We start from the raw sequence: 20,281 nt of genomic DNA, 5'->3' as shown, positions 1-20,281 counted from the left end.
GAAACATCTCTCAGATAACTAAAATCCCGTCCACTCAAGCCCTTGTCCAAGGTTCTGTCACACCCAGTGCATAATGTAGCTGGTAAAGGTGTATCTGGAAGCCTTCCAGGAGACCTTCACTGAGGACCCAGGCTTCTTCATCTCAGCTCCAGACTGCACCGGCTTCACCTGGGAGTGGGCACCTGTGGGGAGGACGCAGGAATGGATGAGAGCCCACTGGACTGAACTCAACCCCTTCTCATCACTGGGACTTGGGAACCCCTTACCTGTAGCTGCTGCAACCAAGAAGAGGATCCTCCAGGTCCGGTCCATAATGAGGAGCTGTGCTCTCAGGGGCTTCTCTGGGGGAGGGATGTGGTTATTGGGTGATGCTCTCAGGGCCCAGACATATCCATATTAACCTCCGTGGATCTCAGGTTATTTGTATATTCATGAGACAGAGCATTTCATAGCTCAAGACCTGATCCAGGATAAGAAACGGGAGATGAATGACACATCAGCCTTACATGAGTGGGATTCTGATGGTCCAAGCCCTAATCCTGCTTGAAGAAATGGATGCCCTGCTCCATTTACAAACTTTTTGTGGCCAGATATCCTTTCACTGAAAAGCAAACACCCAGAGGACATGCTCCTCACTGTGAACCCACATTTGAGTAGCATGGAGACCACACGGATGATTTCTGGAACCATCACTCTTCATGACACTGACCAGGTGCTGTGACCCCATCTTGGTCGAATCAGGCACCAGCCACAGCTCATTGGTGACTCTGAGAAAGTGAGTGCTGATGTCCCACGTGAGTATCCAGCAGATCCCTCTGAGATCTGCTGTGTGTTCCTGAGACAGTGTCTCCAGCACCTGCCTGGCTTCCTGATCATCCAGATCTTCAATAGAACCACCATTGATATACAGATTTGCCCTGTGATTCATAATTAGAGTTGATTTTCTCATCTCACAGACAATAGGAATCAAAAGATGGAAGAGAACTTTGGAGTTCTTTGTGAATTCACTACTCCAGAAATAATTGTCAAGGAATTCGTGTTTTGAATAAGTCTGGGTTTCATTTCCTACTCCATTTAATAGAATTTCACGAACTTTTTATGTACTTTCAGTTCATATCCATAGATCCTCATCTTTACATATTGGTTTCTGACTCACTGGGTCTGTGTACCTGCCACACTCTCAGATCCATCACTGCCCTGTCAAATGCACAATGTGGGCAACATTACCTAACACTGAAATCTGGCATTTTTATTCATAGGAATTGAGTGACTCCCACATTCTGTATCCATTCAATTAGTAAAACTATTCCTATCCTTTATATCATCACTATTAAGATATTTATAGTCCTGGAAACTCACTTCAGAAAATAGTTCTCATTACCTTAAATTATATGAATAGTTCTGATATAACAGGATATTTAAAGGCACATCAGCAACTTGTTGAACACATAGTTTTTGTTGTTGTTGTTGTTGTTGACAAAGGAAGATACCTGAGAGGAAACTTCCTCCCCATCCTTCTGTACACCTGCTCTGGGGTTGGAACCTGTGCTTGGTGGCTCCTGAGCGCCCCCTCCAGCCCAGCCTTGCCTTGCAGTGAGGTTTCTGCAGTGGCTGTGACCTTGACCAGGCGTCTCCAGGGGAAAAGCTCAACTTTCATCTTTACTGCCTTTTGTGGTTTCAGTGCCCCTGGACTATTTTCTTACATCTAACCTGGATTATCTTACATCTTACCTGGACTATTTACCTGGATTTGCTTACATCTTACCTGGATTAACTATTTGTTTACCTCTTACCTAGGCTACTTGCTTACATTTTACCTGGATTATTTGCTTACATCTTACCTGGACTATTTGCTTACATCTTACCTGTCTATGGACTATTTGCTTACATCTTCATACAATCATGGAAGAATGGGGGAGGGATCTGGAATGGCAGATTTGTCTTTCTTCACATAGGACAAGGTGCTGGAAAAGTTCTTCCCTGTAGGATCTTTTGGAGAAGGCTCTTGGCATATTTTTCAGGAATTATAACTCCCCCACTTCTGACCCATAGGAAACATATTTGGATTGTATTTTTTCGAAACGGGAGGTTTCTGGAGGGAAAGTCCAGAAGACCGAGGAGTGTACGGCCCTCTGGAACTTTCACTTCACCCTAGTCCACATCTGTCTTGCAGACGTCTATAGTGCTTACCATGTAAGTGCCCTTTATGTACATATATGTGTGTGTGTGTATATATACACACAGAAGTGCGGCTTTTGTTCCAGCAAAGCAAGTGTCAACTGCCATTCTGGACACACTTGTCTCTCCAGTTTTGCGAGTGGGCAATTTTTGATTGGAATTTCATTCCTTTGATGAATTCCCGAAGGCACTGAAGATCAGATTGTGCAGACGCCTCTTGACATAGGAATGAGGTGATGACTTTTGTAATCTTTACATTTTGGAGCAAAGACCAAAAGTACAACCAAAGGTCCTCTTCATGTGTTATTGGAGGCAGGATTCTAACCTGATTACATAGATGTGGCACCTGGTTGGACATAAATGAACAGGCAAGGAAACAGAAAAAGGACATGGCACAACGTTTATGAAAAAGTCTCAGCAATTTTAATTTTCTTCTGAGGAAGCTGAAATTGTGAAAGTAAAACAGTGTGACTGGTCATGTCTCAGGTGATGTCGTGTTCTGGAAAGTATCTCCAGTCCTAGGCTGGATCTAGTAGGTGCACTCAGGCCCCAAATCCTAAAGCAGGGACTTGTATTCCTTAAACAGATGATATTCCAAAGAGAGAGCTGTTCTCAGGTGAGCTGCAGAGCAGGGAGGAGGAGATGGAGGTGTCCTTGGCTTCCCAGAATTGCTGAAACTTGAAGACCAAGGCCACCTCCTCATAGCTGGAGCAGAGATCCACCTATGAGTACATCACATCGGCTCTGTCTTCAGGAATCTTGGGCTGTGGGGGAGGTGAAAGAATGTGATTTATTCCTTTCTGCTAACGCAGTGTGCTTCAGAGAAAATGAATTGAAAATTTAATAAACATGCTTTTTGCCATAGTAAGGGAGAGAATATGAATAATTCATGGCAATGCAAGTGGTCACTTCAGAGCTGGCAGAAGGAGCAAGTACACAACTGAGAGAAGGAAGCGCCCTGCCCCAGGAAGCAGGTGCGCTAAGACCATCCCCTGAGAACTGCCCTCCAGATGCCACGTGTCAGTGGAACCTGGGCCCATGCCTGGGATTTGCAGGTAGTGTGGAGAGCAGAGCACAGCTCCATTTCTCCTCACTGTGTGACTTAGGATGTGACCTCTTCCTCTGAGCTTCATTCAAACTAGGTGTTAAAATCAAATAACAGCAGTAACTTTACTTGTAAACTTTCCGGTAAGAGCCAGTGATGATCAGAATTGTTATCACTGTTGTTGCCCAAACCCTCAAATATAAAAATACCTGTGTGACCCCTCGTCTCAGACCTCAGATGACCACCTCGCAGAGAGCACACCTGCTTTGTTTCTGTCACAAACGTGGTATTAGAACTGGAAACTATGTTTACCTTGTTATAGAATTTCTATCTTAGTTATGTTACACTGGATGAAGTTAGAATTAGTGAGAGTTAGAAATTTGGCTGATGGGATGTCTAAGCAAACTGTCTATGGTGTGTCTTCATTTCTCCCTGCTTATTATAGATAATGTGAGAGGAGGGAGAAAAATTAAAGAGGAAGCTATTGACCAATAGTCAGGTGTTTGATAAACAAAGGAGGTTTTCACATCTTCTGTAAACCCCATTAAATTAAATAAATTAACGAACATTAAGACATTTTTCTGCATTTTGGATGCATGTCTAATACAGACTTAGATTTAAATGCAAAAAGAGATAACACAAAAAATGGAAATTTGGCAGCAGATCATTTTGCCAAAAGGTAGATTTAAACTAGTTTGTAATTTTACCTAGATATTCAAAGAATAAACCCCAGATTCAAATAAGAAATGATAAAATTTCAATGATTAATGACTGGTGGAGAGAAGCTTGAACTAACAATATTTTGATGAATCATACATCAATAATAAAACTTTATCCAGTGGTCCAAATTTTCAAGGGGTTGCTTGAGTAAATAGTTTCTTTTCTTTTTCCATTTTATTTATTTATTTATTATTATTATTATACTTTAAGTTCTAGGGTACATGTGCATAACGTGCAGGTTTGTTACATATGTATACTTGTGCCATGTTGGTGTGCTGCACCCATCAACTCGTCGGCACCCACCAACTCGTCATTTACATCAGGTATAACTCTCAATGCAATCCCTCCCCCCTCCCCCCTCCCCATGATAGGCCCCGGTGTGTGATGTTCCCCTTCCCAAATCCAAGTGATCTCATTGTTCAGTTCCCATCTATGAGTGAGAACATGCGGTGTTTGGTTTTCTGTTCTTGTGATAGTTTGCTAAGAATGATGGTTTCCAGCTGCATCCATGTCCCTACAAAGGACACGAACTCATCCTTTTTTATGGCTACATAGTATTCCATGGTGTATATGTGCCACATTTTCTTAATCCAGTCTGTCACTGATGGACATTTGGGTTGATTCCAAGTCTTTGCTATTGTGAATCGTGCCGCAATAAATATACGTGTGCATGTGTCTTTATAGCAGCATGATTTATAATCCTTTGGGTATATATCCAGTAATGGGATGGCTGGGTCATATGGTACATCTAGTTCTAGATCCTTGAGGAATCGCCATACTGTTTTCCACAATGGTTGAACTAGTTTACAATCCCACCAACAGTGTAAAAGTGTTCCTATTTCTCCACATCCTCTCCAGCACCTGTTGTTTCCTGACTTTTTAATGATCGCCATTCTAACTGGTGTGAGATGGTATCTCATTGTGGTTTTGATTTGCATTTCTCTGAAGGCCAGTGATGATGAGCATTTTTTCATGTGTCTGTTGGCTGTATGAATGTCTTCTTTTGAGAAGTGTCTGTTCATATCCTTTGCCCACTTTTTGATGAGGTTGTTTGTTTTTTTCTTGTAAGTAGTTTCTACCTCCCCTACCTGTGATTTCTGGCAGAATCTATCATCCTCTAAAACCCAGGGACCATTAAGAACAGAGACAGAGGCTTGAATACTATGAAGTTTTGAGACACCCAAATTGCTGCCTGGACTGATTGGTGAGGATGATCTCTATAAGCCTCGTCTTTGAAGAGTGTATGGTGGTTTTGTTATAATGAACAGGTAGCAACAAAGACAGTCAAGGAAAATGAAGGAGGAGGGGAACATGGTCTAAACAGAAGAACAGCATAAAGATCCAGCAACTGACATCAGTGAAAAGGAAGCATATGGATTACCTGGAAGAAAATTAAGTAAATATTAGAAACATGTTCAATGAGCTAGTGGCATCATGCAAGAACAATGTGAGAATTTTAATACAGATAAAACATTTAAAAGATGACTAGGCAAAAATATTGATACTGAAGAATACAATAAGTCAGACCAAAATTTTTTAGAGGATTTTAGACCAGACTAGATTAAGTAATAGAAGAAACAGTAAACTCAAAGAAAGATCATTTGAAATAGTAGAGACAGAGAAGAAAAATTTAAATGAAAGAAATAAAAAAGAGTTAAAGACTGATGAGTCAGGAAGCACAGTGAAAATGAAATTATGCATTGAGGAGTTATGCAAAGACACGACAAACGTGGTAGTGAAGGAAGAGGGTGAGAGACAGAGAGAGAGAGACAGAGAAAGAGAGACAGAGCAAGAGAGGCAGAAAGGTTTTTAAAGAAGGAATAGCATAGCAACTTTCTAAATCTGGAGAAGCAAATATTTGTCCACATCCATGAAGCTCTATACATTTTACATAAGGTAAACCAAATGAGAAAAATCAGAGATAGTTTGAAACCACATTGCTAAAGGAAAGGTTTTTGAAAACGGAAAGAAAAAGAGCAGATTTAGCAGAATTTTTCAGTTCAGAATGGAGAGGAATTATATTCGGTAATGTATGGTTTATTGATTGAGATCGTTTCTGAGAAATGTATTTCTACTCAGTGTCATCATTGTGCAGGCATCATAGGGAGAACTTACACAAACCTACAAGGAATATCCTACTACACATAGACTATGTGGAATAGCACAATGTTTCCAGACAACTAACCTGTACAGCATGTTACTGCACTGAACACTGCAGGGAACTGAAACGCCGTGGTAAGTATCTCTCTATCTAAACACATCTAAATATGGAACATCCTTAGTGAAAATATGGTATTACAATGTTATGTGGCCACAAACATATATGCGGTCTATTGTTGACAGAAACATTGTTAGGTGGCCCATGACTGTATTCCAATTGCTGAAAAACAAAGAAAACTCTGCCAACCAAGAAACTTTACCATGTAAATCTTTTTGTAAAATAAAGGATAGGTAAGACCTTTCCCAGAGAAGCAAAAACTAAAGGAGTTCTTCAACTCTGGGCATGCCTTAAACACCAAAGGGTCTCAATTAGGACTGCAGAAAAATGACATTGCTGCATCAGCTCCATTCTGGCCTCTGCCATGTGACAGTTTTGTGTGAATTTTCTTTCTGCTCTCTCAGGACTTTTTTTCTCTCTCAACTTCTAACTCCATTCTCCTTTTAATTCTCAGTTTGTTGAAATGATTCATATTTAACTAAGAACACTAAAAACTTTGGAAAAAAATTCCATCTTAAACTCAATAAATTTAATTACCTGTCTTCACGGATGCCCATCTGTTCTTTTCTTGTTTTCCTATGGTATGTGGCCCTTGTTTCTACTTCAGTCCAGTCCTTATTTCCATATGCATGATGCATCCAACCGTCACACACCCAGGACCATCTTGGAGGAAGGGACCCTACCATCTGCCTCGTCAGCCTTCAGGTGCACAGCGGCCATTCCTTCAGCTGTTGTATGTGCTTTAGGGCTTTTCATTTAAAAGTGTGTTTCACTATCTCCCAAATAAAGTTCCTGGACCTTAAAAAGTGATGTGGTGTTGGGGGCATTGACAACCTAATTTCATTGAATGTCTCTTCTGCCCTTGGTAATAGAAGAAGACTGGGAAGAACGGAACAAAACTCAGACCTCATGTAGCTCCTCATTTAGCAATACATTCAGTGCAAATTTAGAAAGTTGAAGACATTGAGTAATGTTGGTGTGGTTTTCTGTGGCATGCTAAGGAGACAGCAGAAGATGGTCAGTGGTCAGTCTCCATCCAGCTGGTACCCATTGTCCATTAGTTAGGTCGTAATAAAAGATAAAAGACAACTTTTGTGACAAAGCCCCAAGGGCTTCATTAAAACACTTTGCCCAGAAATTGGTCAACAGGGACATGACAAGTTTTTATATCACAGCTACTATTTTTTGCCTACTTTATGTAGAAATCTGAGAGATGTAACCAGCCTCAGGGTCTGATTCTCCATCCAGGGGACAGCACTAACAGAGTTATGAGTTATGTGGTATTAGTCTGTCTGGGTCTTCATAAGAAGACAACACTGAGTGGGTGGCTTAAACAACAAATATTGATTTTTTTACAATTCTAAAGTCTGAATGTTGAAGATCAAGGTGCTGGCAGGGTTGGTTCTTGGTGCGGCTTCTTCCTGGCATGCACTGGGGCACCTTCTAATACACTGCGTGTCCACATGGCCTCTTCTCTGCGTGCACGTGAAAAGTGAGAGGTCTCTGGTGTCACTTCCTCTTCTTATAAAGACAGCACGTCTATTGCATTAGGTTCTCACACTTCTGACCAAATTTAACCTTAATTGTATCATTAAAATTCCAATATAGATCCATTGAATTTAAGGTTTCAGCATATGAATTTCAAAGAGGGCACAATTCAATTGATGACACAAACCAAGAGATGGTGAGAAGCATTAGAATAGATATTTTTTTAATCACTAAGGAATAATGGGCCATGCAGGAACTTGTAGGAAAGTTCCTAGTAATCGGTGAAACCTCAATTGTAAGAGGAAAATGTGCCTTCCTCCTTTCTTTTCTGGCAGAAGAATGTGAGGAAGCAGAACCACAGATATCAAAGAAAGAGGAGCCCTGGGGACAGCTGAGGTGCTGGTGAGGAGGGAGAGCACTGAGCAGATGAGGAAGCCCCGCCCTCTCTGCACCTGCTCCTGACCCGGCCTCTTGCTCTGTGGGCCCCGCGCGCCCCCTGCTGGTCCTGAGCGGCACCTGCGCCCGCCCCCTCCGCCTCCCTGCAGGGAGGTTTGTGTCTGGGCTCACACTCACCTCCCCTCACTGTGTCTCTCGCACAGTAATACACGGCCGTGTCCGCGGCGGTCACAGAGCTCAGCTTCAGGGAGAACTGGTTCTTGGACGTGTCTGTTGAAATGGTGACTCGACTCTTGAGGGAGGGGTTGTAGCTGGTGCTCCCACTACTACCATAGATACGTCCAATCCACTCCAGTCCCTTCCCTGGGGGCTGGCGGATCCAGCTCCAGTAGTTACCGCTGATGGAGGCACCAGAGACAGCGCAGGTGAGGGGCAGGGTCTCCGAAGGCTTCACCAGTCCTGGGCCCGACTCCTGCAGCTGCACCTGGGACAGGACCCCTGTGAACAGAGAGACCCACGGTGAGCCCTGGGATCAGAGACAGTCTCCCATATCGTCATATCTGCATCCCCGAGACACTCACATCTGGGAGCTGCCACCAGCAGGAGGAAGAACCACAGGTGCTTCATGTTCTTGCACAGGATGTCCGTGACTCTCAGAGAACATTTCCCATGTGAGCTGGACCCTGAATTTAAGGAAATGTCTGGTGGTTTCCTGTGGGTGCCTAAGTGAAGATTTGCATGTGGGTGGTGCCTTTGTATGGAGAGGTGAAAAGGGATGAGGGAGGCCCCAGTCTTTCCTACAAACACAACGTAAGAAATATTACTTATCTCTGAAGTCTGAATAACTTTTTCATAGGGATATAGTGTCTCCACTAGTTATGTGCCCATTGAATTAAAAAACCATCCATATCCTTCATATTCTCACTATTCAGATATTTATTATCTTATAATCCCACTGATAAATACTGTTCTCATTGATTTTTGAGGTATATAAGTGGTCTATATGAATTAGAATATTTAAATGATTATCAGCAACTCGTTGAACACTTAATTTAGAATGACTTGTTGAATAAGGAAGACTCAAGCCTGGGAAGAATATTTCCTTTTATTTATCTCCAACAAATAAGTGAGAACATATAATATCTGGTTTTCCATTCCTGAATTAGTTTGCTAAGAGTAATGACTGCCAGTTCCATCATATTCCTACAAAGGACATAATTTCATTCTTTTCTTAGCTGCATAGTATTCCATGGTTGTATGTAGCACACTTTTCTCTATCCATTCTGCCAGTAATGGGGATTTAGGTAATTCCATGTCTATGCTATTGTGAATAGCGCTGCAATGAACCTACTTGTTTATATTCCTTTAGGTATCTGTCCAGTTGTAGGATTGTTGGGTCAAATGAAACTCCTGTTTTAGATTATTTGAGGCATCACCACACTGCTTTCCACAATGGTTGAACTAATGTATATTCCCACCAGAAGTGTATACATTTCCCCTTTTTTCTACAGTCTTAAAAGTCTGGTTTTTTTTTAAGATTAACCATTCTAACTGATGTGAGATGGTACCTCATTGTGGTTTTGATATGTATTTGTCTAATGATAGTGATATTCAGCATTTTTGCCTATGCTTGTTGGCCACATGTAGGTCTTTTTTGAAGTGTCTTTTCATGTCCCTTGGTCACTTTTTATTTCTTGAATGTTTGTTAAAGTTCCATGTATATATTGATATTGGACCTTTGTCAGATGTATAGGTTGTAAATATTTTATTTCCCATTCTATAGGTTGCCTGTTTACTCTGTTGATGGGATTTTTGCTATACAGAAGCTCTTTAATTGACTTAGGTCCCATTTGTCAATTTTCGATTTTGTTGCAACTGCTTCTAGCATTTTCATTATAAAGCATTTGTCAGTTCTTATGTCCTAAACTGTATTTCCTATGTTATTATCCAGAGTTTTTATAGTTTTAGGTTTTACGCTTAGATCTTTAATCCACTTATAATATTGTTTCAGTTGATGTTGAAAACGCATTTGATGAAACTCAACATCCTTTCATGAAAAAAAACATAAAAAATGGGTATAGAAAGAACACATCTCGACATAATAAAAAGCTGTGTTCCAGAGACTTTCAGGTAGTATTATAATGAATGAGAAATAACTAAAAGTCTTTTCTCTAAGATCTGGAACGTGACAAATTTCCCACTTTAACCACTGGTAAAGCGTAAATCCTTCTGCTGCCCCCATAGCCGGCTCTTACCTGCACGCGCCACCTACTGGCCTGGTGTTCAAACTGCATGACCTAACACAAAGCCGCTACCACCAGTGTACAGCAGGTGAAAATGAGATTAGCTTCTCAATACTTCTGTGATTCCAGCTCCGCAAAAGACCACGGGTCTGCTCACATGCCCAGTGTGTTACTACTAAAGCTGGAATTTGAAAAAGCCACCACACTAAAGCTCTTAATAACAAAATAAATCACACTGAGTAGTTGCCCCTCACCTGGCCATTTCCATCAAGGCTGGTGCTTTTGCTTGCCAGGCTCGGTGGCTCGTGTGTGTCCAGCTTGGTGCCCTTCTCAGGGCCTAAGCAGGGAACTCAGGTCACTGTGCATTTCATAGATCAGTCCATCGCCTGAGGCAACAGAGAGCTTCTCCTTGTGCACAGATATCAAGTGTTTACTCATCTGCTTCTCCCGCAGTCAGCTCAAATCTGTAAGGCCACCTAGTAACATGAAAGGTGAACTTAACCCAACACAAATCTCAGAAACAAATGCATCCCAAATGAGAAACAGTTCCTGAGGCCTCCACTATCTAGGACCTGCAGGAGGCAGTGAGTCTACTCACAGGTCCAGTACATTGGTACTAAAACCACCATTTCAGAAAGCCACTAAATAAAACCACCATTTCAGAAAGCCACTAAATAATGCCTATCTAGCCGGGCGCGGTGGCTCAAGCCTGTAATCCCAGCACTTTGGGAGGCTGAGACGGGCGGATCAAGAGGTCAGGAGATCGAGACCATCCTGGCTAACACAGTGAAACCCCGTTTCTACTAAAAAATACAAAAAAATAGCCGGGCGAGGTGGCGGGCGCCTGTAGTCCCAGCTACTCGGGAGGCTGAGGCAGGAGAATGGCACAAACCCGGGAGGCGGAGCTTGCAGTGAGCTGAGATCCAGCCACTGCACTCCAGCCTGGGCGACGGAGCCAGACTCCGTCTCAAAATAAATAAATAAATAAATAAATAAATAAATAAATAAATAAATGAATAATGCCTATCTATAGACAACGAACTCTTACAGAGTCATTGCCACTGAGTGAACAAGAACCAAAATCCAAAGACCCACACAATGTACATTATATTCACATTCTGAAGGGAATGAAATATTCATCAAAATCAGAATGAATTCAAAAATAATAAGAAGAGACAGGTTAGCTAAAGAAAAGGAACCAGAGAAGCAATTATGGAAGTATGAAAAAACAGAGTTACAAACACCCAAATATTACATTAACTCTCCAGCAATAGAATCTAAACAACATGACATATTAGAAATGTCTGATAAATAATTCAAAATGTTGATTTTAAAGAAGCTCAATTAAACCTTTTTCTCTAGTGGCTCAGTACGCACTGGCACTGAGACAAGCACTGTGAGGACAATTGCAGCCCATCCCCTGATGAACTGACCCCTGTTCCACAAGCCGTAATCCCAGCTTTGATTGAACATTTGATATGAGGAACTTTCTCCTGATGAGAGACCACTCACCATGGCCTGGCTCTGGCCGTTTACAGAGGCTGCACACTGAGTGCCTCTGTGTCTCTGCTTCTGCTATTTGCACATAGGGCCTGTCTGTAATGAATTTAAATGCTCAGTCACCACTGGTGAGTGAACAGGGCTCATATGCTACATGCATGTTTGTTCAGTATGCATGTGTCAGCACCACCTCCGTGAACATCAGTAGCCCCTCCTGTAACCTGTGGATTATGTCTGTTTAGCCAACACGTTCAGCATAAAGCTTCTGCCCAACCCCTTCTTGGGAGTGCCAGTCTCTCATCTTTACCCAAACTATGCTTTCCAGCCTGTGGGATGGCTGTAACCCTTGATAAAAATATAGTCTCAGTTTCCTAATTTGTAGATGGTGTTATTTTTAAATATTTAACACAACTGAAGATTAAATTCAGAACTTCATCTAATTACGAGACTACTTTTGTAAAGTATGACAAACTGTGGATATCCTATAAGGATTTTTATATACCCGATAAGGACCAGTGACATTTTGAAGCAAGAAGCTGACCTGAGACCTTCAGAATAAACTGATGACTGTAGATATTGAAAAGGCTCCCCCAGGACATTGATTCAGCACCCCTGCCTGTCTCATTCCTTCTTCTCTTTCTTTTATTATATGCTTATCACGATAAAAAATTATTTTCTTTAGGTCTGTTTGCTTTTCACACATACTGGACCCTTATGTCTCTTTTTCACCTATTTTCTTTTTTATTATTATTATTACTATACTTTGAGTTCTAGGGTACATGTGCATAACGTGCAGGTTTGTTACATATGTATACTTGTGCCATGTTGATGTGCTGCAACCATCAACTCGTCAGCACCCATCAACTCGTCATTTACATCAGGTATAACTCCCAACTCATTTTCTTAAGCTGCTAGAGAGAATAAAGTGTCAACTCCCTTATCTGATGCCAGTGTGAAGTTTAAATCACACAAACTCCTTCTCCTGAGAAGAAACGCCCCCACCCCACCCCCGACACCACCACCAAATCATTTTAAAGCCCTGATCCAGCCTGCTTTCCTGTTCCATTGAGGAAATTCCAGCTTGGAATGTCTTGAGAGGCCTGTGCTGCTCTCAGCAGACAATAACAGTGTTGGTAAATCTTTCCATGATCACCTGAGATGTGAGTGTGGCACTGTCAGACTTGACACCCACACTAATCATTGGTGGGGTCTCTCTTCCTTGGCATAGGGTCACCTACAATTGGAACTGTGGGCTTGGAGCCCTGACAGTGACCACCAAGGGGGCTTTTCTTCTCTTGCACTGGATGCGAACTCCCTCTGCCCCAAAGCCCGGCATGCACTTTATCCTGCCTGCTGCCCACTGGCCCTTGGAGTTCTGTTGAGCTGGGCTGCAGTGTTGAGTTAAACACCGCACCTTTTCTAGACTTAGCTGACTAAATTCAGAAGCTTTGATAACTTACTGACACTGAGAAACAGGAGTTAAGTGACTGGGTGACTCTGCCTTTGGTGCGTGTGAGAAAATTTTTCTCTTGTTATGATAAATATTTCTTCTTTACAGACTTCACAGGAAGAACAGGATAAGGAATCCAGAGAACTGCCCCAGAGGAAACTGTTTCATGGAGAGGAAGCCACAGGGCTGACAGGAAACCAGACCTTAACCCCCATCTGCGCCTGCCCTGAGTCTGGCTCTTGTGCTCAGTGGATCCTGAGCGCCCTCAGGTGGCTCTGTTCCCCCTCCAGGGATACTTGTTTCTGGATTAACACTTACATTTTTTTTTCTAATTGTGTACCCAAAATGGAGACAGAGTAAACCGTGAATCCGTGCATCTCAGAGAACACAGAACAGCAGAATAATACGCTCTGTTCCCGCCCCCCCACCCCCTCCACCCACACACACATTTAGCTAAATATTATTAAAACTGCTGAAAACCAAATGGAAATAGAAATACACACAGGCAAGTGGAGGTGAGTAGAGCGGGTGTTCCTTCCCAAAGAACAGAAAAGATGACGACAGCGTTCTTCTATTTAAACCTTACAAGCAACAGGAAAATTGATGGTATCTGCAAAGTGTTGGACGAAAAGTCAACTCATTATTTTATAACCCACAGATGTTCTCTAAAAAGTGAAAAAAAATTGTATTTCTCTTTGACAGCATGAGGGGCTCAATGAATCCATGTCCCCATGAGACCAGTGAAAATTATTTTGAAACTTTTGAAAAATTACAGGGTTTGGAAAGGCTCTAACAGCATAAAGTAAGTGAAGAAATATTTATTCAAGAAAATCTATAAAACTCAGTAAGTCCAGTCATCGTATTTCATCTAAGATGCTCTTACTTCCTTCCACATCCCAGCTCAGCATGATGTAAACTCCACTGTAGACAGATGCATCCAGGAAGACAGGACACCTTCTTCCAGCTCCCACCAGAGGAAACTCTTCCCCAGGGGCCAGGACATTGGCCCTCTGACCCTGCCCACAGCACGTGATGCTGAGGCTCAGTTCTGGACAAGAGCTACTGAGAGCCAGAGACTCACTTCTTCCATGGAGCCCCACTCATGGATGGAGGCTCTGCCTGGGTCCAGTGCCACTGGAAACATTGGGTCCCTGATTTCTAGCTCTGTCCTTTGGCAGAGGTTCTGCTCCACCATAACCAAAGTGTTGGGAAGGTGGGAATCTTCTGCCCGACCCTCCACTTACAGCTCAGTTCCTATGCTGAGGAAGGAAAAAGCTCAACTATATCTCCACCTGCAGAAACTTGGTTGTGCGTGGTGTCCCAGGGGAAAGGGAGTGCTGGCATTCAGTTATAACGTATGATCCTTAATTTGGTCCTAAACATCCTAACTTCAATAACAGCAGAATATGGGAAAGTTCAAAGCCTGCCAGTGCTCTCAAAAACAGTGGAGGGTGTAGTGGGAGGCCCTTGGAACGAGATGGGTGGATGCATGGGAGATGCAGGCTAAACTACAGGGCTGCTGGTTTGCAGGAGAGAAGTGAGGAGCGGGAGAGCTGGGGGAAGTTCTCTTGTGGTTGGAAAATATGCCGGACACTGTTCAAATTAGCCTTTGTTTGTTTGGTTAAGTCTGTGAAGCAATTCAAACCTCAGAGCATGATTGAAAATAGTAGGATTTTTCATCTGCATGTGGCGGAGCTCAACATCTGGGCCTGGTCAGGAAAGAGGCAGAGAAAGCCCAGCCCAAACCACTGACACCTGAGGATGACCATGGTGCTGACAGCTGTGTCCCTTTGATCTTTGCGACTGGCTTCTCTCACTTAGCATCATGTCTGGAGTTCACCTGTAATGGTTTATGTTTCGGTCACTTGTTATTTTTTTATTGCTGATGGTGTTCAATTGATAGATGCTTCCTAGTTACTTCACCTATTCAAATTTTTAGACATTTATGTTATTTTTAGTTTCTAACACACACACCCCCACACACACAATATCTTGAATATTTGAATAGAAGTTATGTGTGAATGTAAGATTGTATTTCTCTGAAGCAAATATTCAGGAGTGGGATCTTAGGGTCAGGTGTTAAGGGCATGTTTGATTTTAGAGAAAACTAAAACTTATTTTCCTGAGTATCTGCTTCATTTTGCATTCCTGTTAGCAATGATTTAAACTCTAGCAACCTGGTATGCTCACTGGCATTGGTGTTATCTGTATTTCCTCTTCATTTCAGTCATTTTAAAAAGTGTGTGGTGGTGTCTCATTGTGGGCTTGGTTTGAATTTCTCTAATGGAAAATCCTGTTGAGAGCCTGTTTATGTGCTTCTGTGTCGTCTGCACATCGTCTTTGATGAAATGTCTGTACAAACCCTTGTCTAATTTATCCATTGGTTGTTTCCTTTTTATTCACAGTTGAGTTCTGAGGTTCTTATTATAATTACATTGGTGGTTATATGACTTGCAAACAGTTTCTCATCTGTAACCTGGCATTCATTTTCTTATAGTCACGTGAGTAGAAAAAGTTTTTAAATTTAATGAAGTCAACCAATATCAATTTCATTTATTGATCATATGTTACATTTCAATTTTAAAATCATTGGTCTGAAAGGAATGAGACACATCCCCCATATATCTCCCAACTTCCTGAGCCCAGCACAAACACATTCCTCCATATTTCTTTCAAACTTCAGAAAAACACCACCTGGGAAATCTCCGATAAGGACGCAGCGGGAACCAATAAAAAATGCTAAATGTATAATATTAACCAATTGTAATGCTGTAACCGAGAGAATTACATTGTTCCCCTGTAACTTTACATATCCTGTTTACATCGAGCTATAAAAAGCAAGCACTCGCATTGTTCGGGGCCCTCTTGTATGCTATGGAATGGAGGGACCAAGTTCGAACTTGTAGTAAAGATCCTTGCCGCTTGGCTTTGACTCTGGACTCTGGTGGTCTTCTTTGGGGAACAAACAGTCTGGGCATAACAGGTCAACTCTTAATTATTGTATATTGTGCCCATTATGTCATGTCTCATCATGCTCCTACCTTCTGCCCTCCCATCCTTCTAAGTCTCCAATGTCTATAATTCCTCTCTACATATCCTTGTGTACACACTGTTTACTTCCCTCTTATAAGTAATAACGTGTGACATGTGACATTCTGTTTGTTAGGTAGTTCACTAATTATATTGTCCCCTAGTTTTATGCATCTTGCTGCAAAAGACACAGTTTTATTCCTTATTGTGGCTGACGAGTATTGAATTGTGCATACATGCTATATTCTTTTATTAAATCATCCGTTGGCAGATACTCTGTTTGACACATGTGCTATTGGGAATAGTTTTATGGTAAGCATAGAAGTGTGGGTACCTTTTGAAATAACGGTTTATTTTCCTTTGGGTAGTTGCCCAGCAGTGGGATTGCTGGACCAAATGGCAGGTCTATTTCTAGTTTTCTGGGAAATCTCCATACCATTCTCCATAGAGGTTGTCCTCGTCCACACCCTGATCAACAGTGTCTGAGAGTTGCCTTTATTTTCCATCCTCACCAACATCTGATATTTTTGAGTTTTTAGTAATAGTCATTGCAACTGGTGGAAGATGATATCTTATTGTGGTTTTAATTTGCATTTCCCTGATGGTCAGTGATGTTGAGCCTTTTTTATATATTTATTATCATTTCTATGTGTTCTTTTGAAAATGTCTACTCATGTCCTTTGCTCATTTTAGTGGGGTTATTTGGTTCTTGTTGCTGTTGTTGTTGTAGAGTTGTTTGAGTTCCTTGCAAATACTTCACATTAGTTCCCTGTCACAGGCAAAGTGTGCAAAATTTTTCTGTCATTCTGCAAATTGCCTATTCACTCTGTGCTTATGAAAAAAAAATTCTTTAGGTTAATTACGTCTCCTCTGTCTTTTTTGGGGGGTAACAGGAACCTTTCATGCTGAACTTTTGTCAGACAGGTTACAGCTTCTGCTTGCATGAACCACTAACAGGGGACATGCCATTTATTAGTAAAGAAGAGGGAGGAAGACAAGGGTCTGAGTCAGGTGGGGATAAGAAACCCAGGCCCTGGCAGGAAAAGGCATCTCAGCCACTCTTTCCTGTTCTGTAGAGGTGGGGAGGGAGCACCCCTGAGAAGCAGCCTGGGTTCTTGTACAGGAGGCGCCTGGGGCTGTGTCTCTGTGCTCCCCGTGCACAGTAATATGTGGCTGTGTCCACAGGGTCCATGTTGGTCATTGTAAGGACAACCTGGTTCTTGGAGGTGTCCTTGGAGATGGTGAGCCTGCTCTTCAGAGATGTGCTGTAGCGCTTATCATCATCCCAATAAATGAGTGCCAGCCACTCCAGGGCCTTCCCTGGGGGCTGACGGATCCAGCCCACACCCATTCCACTAGTGGTGAGTGAGAACCCAGAGAAGGTGCAGGTCAGCGTGAGGGTCTGTGTGGGTTTCACCAGCGCAGGACCAGACTCCTTCAAGGTCACCTGGGACAAGACCCCTGTGGAGAAAGCATAAGAAGATGAAGCCCACAAAGAAAAGAGCAGATATTTCACCCCTGAAGTAGTGCTTGACCACAGCACTCACAGGACGGGATGGTCAGCAGCAGGAGCGTGGAGCAAAGCGTGTCCATGGTGGGGCACAGGAGTCACTGAGCCAGTCCCGGTGCTCGGCTTTTCAACCCAGAGGAGGGTGGAGCTGGTGGAGATTTGCATCCCTCATCTGAGCCCTACTCTATGGGGTGCAGTCAGGTCTCAGGACTCAGTAGGGGAGTGCATCTGTGGTGAGGCGCAGTGAGCCCTCAGGTGTGGGCGTCCACGTGTGCTCTCCATGGAGGACACCGTCTCATTTCAGGACCATGGTTCTCAGTCAAGGCTGTGACACTCCTGTTTCCACAGACAGGATCTTCTTGGATGCTCACGCAGGGGACATGCAACCTTCTGGTTTCAGTCCTAGAGGATTAGAGTAGAAATCAAGAGAGCTAGTGTTCTTCTTCCCTTCAAGAGAAATGAAGGTGGGCATCTGGGAGAGCAGGGGGCTCCCCACAAGAATTCCGATCAAAATCCTCTTTGATTAGGGGGAAAGTGATGAATTTTTTTAAAAAAAGTTGGAGAGAATAAATTAAAAAAAATCCAAATAATTATGTAAAGAAGTGTGTGCTTATCAGTGTGTCTGCACACAGCTGCATTCCTACAGGCAAGTTCCAAGAATAATCGATGTTGTCCCCTTGCCCTGTCAGCTCTATGGAGAGAGTAGGCTGCAGGCGTGACTTCCCTTTTCTCAGCCCATGAATGAGCAGACGCTTTGGACAAGGGAACTGGAAGACTCATGAGGGAGCAGTTGGCTGACGGTGCCGCCTTGGTCTGTGCCTGCACTGGATGTGGTCTCTGCGCTCACAAGGCCGTGGACACTCATCAATGCAGGTTCAAGGAGTTAACTGCAGAGTTATATTCACTTGTGGTTTTCCTTGTAACAACAAACTTATAGTTAGAGATGATACAGTGAGTGGTCTCCTTAGGGTTGGATGCTGTCAAGTCAAAGAAGACAACCCTAGATTATAGTCAAAGGTTCTCCGGCTGGTTCTTTGCCGCACCTGCTCCTAAATGGTGATCTGTCTTGGCTGAGTTCTAAGCTGCTCCTGTGGGCCCTCTGCTGTCCATGCAGCCCAGATAAAAGAGGGCTGGGGGATCTGCTTCTGAGATGCCCAGTCCTACATCTCGTTCCAGGTCAGGAGCTCAGACAGTCCTGGGGGCTGAACCTTGGATGTCTCCTGTGAGACCTCACCTGTGCACTGAGCTTCCTCAAAGCAATGTGACAGGGTCAGCTTCATGGACCTTACTGCAGGCGATTTTCCACAAACATAATTGTATTTCATCTATATAATTAAGGAACCATGTTCATCGGGGTGTAAGTGACTGACATACACACACACGCACACGCACACACGGACACAAACATAAACAGTATGGAAATTCATTTACATTTCCCAAAAACTGGACACATTTTGTATTATTCCTGATGAGTTTATACAAACCTGAGGTTTGAATCAGAAACTAAAAGATAACATTTTGTATAACCAAAGTTACAAATCAATAAGATGAGAAAATGGGGTCAGAATAATCAAGATTGAGTTATTACCTGCAGTAATGGTGATAAGTGACATAATGGAGCTGTGATGAAATGGGCTTCCAAGTGCTCTAATTGTTAACTTCTCGATTACAGCTGACCAGCAATCTCTGGCAGTAGGGAAGCTAGATTTTCCGCACATGGGATAGCCCTCTGACTCCATAAAACTTCACTGGGCTTCTCTGTAGGCTCAGAGGTGTGCAGACTCCTACCCCAGATTCTACAGTCAGACAAATCTCTGCTTTTTCCGTAGGGACACAAGAGATAGTGTGGAAGAGGGCCAGATGTACTCTACTCAAGGTCTCTGCACATGGAGAAAAACCAGTGAATGTGGAAAATGCATGGTCTCGATCCTTTGAACAATCCCTGCGAAAAACTCAACTCTGTGACAAGATGTCATGCAGAATTAAGAAATAATGCAACTTGTAAATTTGTTTGAGTTCTTTGTAGGTTCTGGATATTAGCCCTTTGTCAGATGAGTAGATTGCAAAAATTTTCTCCCATTCTGTAGGTTGCCTGTTCACTCTGATGGTAGTTTCTTTTGCTGTGCAGAAGCTCTTTAGTTTAATGAGATCCCATTTGTCAATTTTAGTTTTTGTTGCCGTTGCTTTTGGTGTTTTAGACATGAAGTCCTTTCCCATGCCTATGTCCTGAATGGTACTACCTAGGTTTTCCTCTAGGGTTTTTATGGTATTAGGTCTAACATTTAAGTCTCTAATCCATCTTGAATTAATTTTTGTATAAGGAGTAAGGAAAGGATCCAGTTTCAGCTTTCTACTTATGGCTGGCCAATTTTCCCAGCACCATTTATTAAATAGGGAATCCTTTCCCCATTTCTTGTTTCTCTCAGGTTTGTCAAAGATCAGATGGCTGTAGATGTGTGGTATTATTTCTGAGGACTCGGTTCTGTTCCATTGGTCTATATCT

At 42.6% G+C, this 20,281-nt stretch overlaps 2 gene segments (V, D, J or C); both read right to left on the bottom strand.

The window, feature by feature from the left end:
* On the bottom strand, window positions 1–8,744 carry LOC126958616 (immunoglobulin heavy variable 4-59-like). The segment is given in 3 exon segments: window positions 1–182; window positions 8,223–8,543; window positions 8,627–8,744. Coding segments are annotated over 3 exon segments (492 nt in total).
* An 8,575-nt stretch (window positions 8,745–17,319) lies between these two features.
* LOC126958394 (immunoglobulin heavy variable 2-5-like) lies at window positions 17,320–17,882 on the bottom strand. The segment is given in 2 exon segments: window positions 17,320–17,729; window positions 17,816–17,882. Coding segments are annotated over 2 exon segments (456 nt in total).
* Between the last annotated feature and the right edge of the window lie 2,399 nt (window positions 17,883–20,281).

This window comes from Macaca thibetana, chromosome 7, assembly GCF_024542745.1.
Source record: "Macaca thibetana thibetana isolate TM-01 chromosome 7, ASM2454274v1, whole genome shotgun sequence".
NCBI lineage: Eukaryota > Metazoa > Chordata > Mammalia > Primates > Cercopithecidae > Macaca > Macaca thibetana.
The sequence above is the reverse complement of the archived record's forward strand: the minus strand, read 5'-3'. Positions and strand labels throughout refer to the sequence as shown.